Below are 4,876 nucleotides of genomic sequence, written 5' to 3' on the forward strand. Positions count from 1 at the left end.
AGGTTCTTTATACGGTAGTGGTGCTATATAGCACCTCATCAACTCCAAAGAACCGCTGAAGAACCGCTGAAGAACCTTTTTTTTTTAGAGTGTACAGTACATCAATCATCTACTGTAAGTCTCAGTAAAAGTCCCATCATGCATGGCTACTTACTGTAAGCCACTAGGCGTGTCATTTTAGTTGCCCGTGACTCAACATGTTTGGATGTGGGTGTGTCTGAACGTCAAAACTGAACTCTTGAAAATGAGTGCTTGATGTCCAATGTCCATTACCTTAACTAGCAATTAGTTATATAACATACTATTATTCCTCACAGTAACACAGTATTCTGTGTGATTGGGTAGTTATTCCATCAGACGTCATGATAGGCCATGCAACAAATGCAGATTATTTTGTTAAGGACACAATATGCTGATGTTATTTTTCAACAGGGTACAGGAAGTTGGGCATGTGAAATGTGGTGAACTAGGCAAGCTTAATTGAGGCATAATAAATGACAGAGCTGGGCTGGTTTATCATTCTGGCATTTATCGGTTTTCTCTGATGGTTTATGTCTTGTATGCAAAGACAAGGTTTATGGGTCTACAAAAGTCCCTCTGTCAGATCCAGTTTGAATTGTTTACTCCGAACAAATTTGTTAACAATAACTTTTTATAGACTTTTTGTTAATTTGCTATTGCTTAATATGGGTTTTTACAATACGGAGAGCTAATACAGAATAGTTATGCTAGTTTACAGGGTTAGCTCACCACAGATGAAAATTGTTCCTTGTGTCTTATTGCTTTCTTCCAGTGAAGGCAGCAGAAGTTTTGCAGAACAGTTTTGAAGTGGATGCAAATAGTGACTAAGGTCTGTCAAGCTCCAAAAAGAATAAATGTCATCTGATGACTTGACAGACAGTTTTTAAGTAAGAATGAGATATGAGAAGGAGTTGTGACGAACGAGAAGGAATTTCAGTAATTTGTTACAGTATTGTGCATCATTTAGAACAGAATTGAGAATGTTTTTAAATTGACATTAAATATCTTCATTTGAATTAATGTTTTTAATTGGGGTAACAAACAGTATAGAGTTGCAGTTTGAATTTGAATGTAAGGAAGTTGAAAGAAACCAAAATAAATCCATTTACATAACTAACTTCAAACTAGAAAAGTAAAGCTTGTCAAAACAAACTGAAAGTTTATAGGTCTTAGAGACTGAAACACTGACTGGCAGACAAACAGATAAATAATAGCTAGAACAGACAGAAAAATAGACAAAACTAACAGACAGACTGATAGATAGAATGACAGATTGATAGAACGATAGACAGAAACAATACATAGAATGATCGACAGACAGAATAAATGAATTCACAAACAAACAAATGTAAAACAAACAGACCGAACAAACAATCGATAGACAGACAGACAGATAGATAGATAGATAGATAGATCTTCATATTAGCTTGAGATATTTGGTATTCAAAAGCCTGTTATGTTACAGTCCTTAGACATTTTTCCATGTTTCAATATCTTAAAGGGGTCATATGATGCGATTTCAAGTTTTCCTTTCTCTTTGGAATGTTACAAGATGTTCGTGAATAGATAAGATCTGTAAAGTTGCAAAGACTAAAGTCTCAAACCCAAAGAGATATTCTTTACAGAAGTTAAGACTGGTCCACGTCTTCCTAAAACACCTCGTTTAAACACGCCCCCTCATGTCTACGTCACTGTGTGGGAAGATTTGCATAACGCCGCCCAAATGTTCACACAAAGAAAGAAGGCGTAACTTTATTGTTGCCGCCGCTATGTTGTGAAGACGCTGTGTATTTCGTTGTGAAAGCGAAACTACTTTGTTCGGTCTTCCAAAAGAGGACACGACTAGAAATCAGTGGTTAATTATTTACAACACTGTTCCAGAACAGTTCAACCCAAATATTCAGTTGTGTCCAGCACATTTTATGGAGGACTGTTTCCTGATCCTGGTAGAGTAGACTACAATGCCTGCTGTTCTGACTCACAGACTGTAAGTACGTATTCATATTTAAAGGATTTGCCACTGATGATTCAAACGCGAGTTTTGAGCAGTGTAGAGTAGCACTTGTTGTTTGTTGTTTCTCCGATCACAAATGCAGACATGGTTTTATGTTTACGCGGCGCGATGCAACGCAACGCGTAAAAAGACAGTATAAGTCATTATAATCCGTAATTAATGTCCCCATGCAACAAATGCCTCGTTTATAATGGGTTTTAATATTTTTGTCTCGTCGCTTCGGCCAGACACGGCATCACAGTATGGTGAGGGGCGTAACATTTCTGTCTCACGCTTGAGGTATTCGGCCAATCACAACGCACTGGATAGCTGGCCAATCAGAGCACACCTCGCTTTTCAGACCGATGAGCTTTGTAAAAATCGACGCGTTTCAGAAAGGCGGGGCATAGAGGAGAAACAATAATGTACAGTATGTGGGAAAATAATGTTAAACCTTAAACCGCATAAACACATTTCATTACACCAAATACACAAAATAATGTTCTTTTTAATAACATCATATGACCCCTTTAAAGATATATCAACCACAACTGAGAGACAGATAAGAGAGAACAGCAGCCTGGTCTCTATGGATCCAGCAGATGGGTGATCCAGCCTCATGAACTCTGACCTCACACACACCATCCAGCACATGGTCTGCATGCCATGCCACCTCCTCCCAAAAGCACACACTAGTGTGTCAGTGTGAGGTTTCAGATGCCTCTGCCATGGGAGCTATTTCATTCAGCAGCACTATTAATACTCTTTTCACTCACTTCTGTTACTAGCCATACTGCTATACGCTTAAAACAAGACATAACTGAATGTGTGATGCAGTTTTATAATTGTATTTGCAATCATACTTTATCTTAGTTAAGCTACGTTGATATTTTGAAACAATTGCTTGAATGACAATTCTGGCACTTTCTTTAAATCTATGTTTAGCTCTTAAAGTGAAGAGTATCTGGTTTAAGGACTCTGACAAGACACTTTTAGACATTGATTTCACACACGATTAGACTAAATGTTTACCATATATGTTGTGGTATGAAATAAAGAAATCTTCACTTTCTCAAGTGTGTGAATCAACAGGTGGATTATTTTTTATTCAGCGAGTGAATTAAGAACTGGCGTTATATCTCTAAGCGTTTTGCAAGCATATTATGAAATGAAATGTAAAGTTAAAGTCACACTCATGTTAATAACTTACTATTTCAGCGGCCAGGATGGTTCCTTTCCGAGTATCAGGAAGGGGGCCAACACTTTTTCACACCACTGTACATACATAGCCTGCATACATACATATATAATAACATTTCAAAAACAAAAGTTTCTTAAGAAAAAATATGATTTGTTCTAGGTTTTATGAGATTCACCCATATGCCAATCATTCAGTACTATGAGGATACCACAGTACCATAGTATTACCATTTGATACAATCACTGCACCATGTTACTGCCACAATGTGTTTTTGGGAACTGTAGTTATTTCTGTGAATTCTGTCATTTCCCCCCTTTTTCCTTCTATGATTTCTTTCCTATTTACAGGTTTAAAATAAGACCAGAAGGAGCTGCGAGGAGTTGTGATAAATGGTTTTGAATGGGGAAACATATTGTAAATGCTTCCCATCTGGAATATGTTTCTTTCTCCTGATTTTCAGGGAGTGTAACTACACTGACTGAGAGATTTCATGGAAACTATCGTTTATAGGTTATTTGATTTAAAGTGACATTGTGGAAATACTCTGTGCCATAAGTAGGCTACTTTGGGTTGGGTTTGACTAAGGGCAGACACACACACACACACGCAGTCACGCACACACACATAATTGTGGTTTACGGGGACTCTCTATTGGCGGTATTGTTTTTATACTGTACAAACTGTATTTTCTATCACCCACTCCAACCCTACACCTAAACCTACCCCTTACAGAAAACTACTGGCAATTTTTGAATTTCATAAAACACCGTTTTGTATGTTTTTTAAGCCTTTTGTTTTACGGGGACACAGGAAGTGTCCTCATAAACCATGTTTACGTCGTAGTAGGCTACCCATGTCATTATACACATTTTACATTTACATTTAAATCATTTAGCAGACGCTTTTATCCAAAGCGACTTACAAATGAGGAGAATAGAAGCAATCAGACCAACAAGAGAGCAACATTATACAAGTGTTGTGACAAGTCTCCATTAGTCTAGCACAGTACACATAACAAGCTGCTGTCCTCTTCTGTTGCTCGACGGCTTCTTAAATAATTACTATACATTTAGTGCTATAATGCTTATAATGTCAAATATAACATACATATATTGCTCAAGGTCTTATCAATATGTAAAACTTCAGCATGCAAGACAGAGAACCTGGGTCAAAAAAAGGTCAAAATGAACAATCTTACTTACTGATATTTGTGTCCTCATCCCTGTTGAAAAAACCAGCATATGCTGGTTAGGTATGTTTTGACGCTGGGATGCTGGTTTAAGCTGGTCCTTTGCTGGTTTAAACTGGTCCTTTGCTGGTTTAAGCTGGTCCTTTGCTGGTTTAAACTGGTCCTTTGCTGGTTTAAGCTGGTCCTTTGCTGGTTTAAACTGGTCCTTTGCTGGTTTAAGCTGGTCCTTTGCTGGTTTAAACTGGTCCTTTGCTGGTTTAAGCTGGTCCTTTGCTGGTTTAAACTGGTCCTTTGCTGGTTTAAGCTGGTCCTTTGCTGGTTTAAACTGGTCCTTTGCTGGTTTAAGCTGGTCCTTTGCTGGTTTAAACTGGTCCTTTGCTGGTTTAAGCTGGTCCTTTGCTGGTTTAAACTGGTCCTTTGCTGGTTTAAGCTGGTCCTTTGCTGGTTTAAACTGGTCCTTTGCTGGTTTATG

General features: G+C 37.9%; 1 protein-coding gene across 1 annotated transcript in view; it reads right to left on the bottom strand.

The window, feature by feature from the left end:
• Positions 1-3,434, bottom strand: part of LOC107664561 (proteolipid protein 2-like) — a 17,352-nt gene extending 13,918 nt beyond the window's left edge. The window contains exons 1-2 of the mRNA XM_016455164.1: positions 3,424-3,434; positions 3,225-3,276 (exon numbers count right to left, since the gene is read on the bottom strand). Of these exons, the coding sequence (XP_016310650.1) occupies positions 3,225-3,276; positions 3,424-3,434 (63 nt within the window). The remainder of the gene's footprint in view (positions 1-3,224; positions 3,277-3,423) is intronic.
• Positions 3,435-4,876: the final 1,442 nt, after the last annotated feature.

The sequence above is a fragment of the Sinocyclocheilus anshuiensis genome, unplaced genomic scaffold (genome assembly GCF_001515605.1).
Source record: "Sinocyclocheilus anshuiensis isolate Anshui unplaced genomic scaffold, SAMN03320099.WGS_v1.1 scaffold449, whole genome shotgun sequence".
NCBI lineage: Eukaryota > Metazoa > Chordata > Actinopteri > Cypriniformes > Cyprinidae > Sinocyclocheilus > Sinocyclocheilus anshuiensis.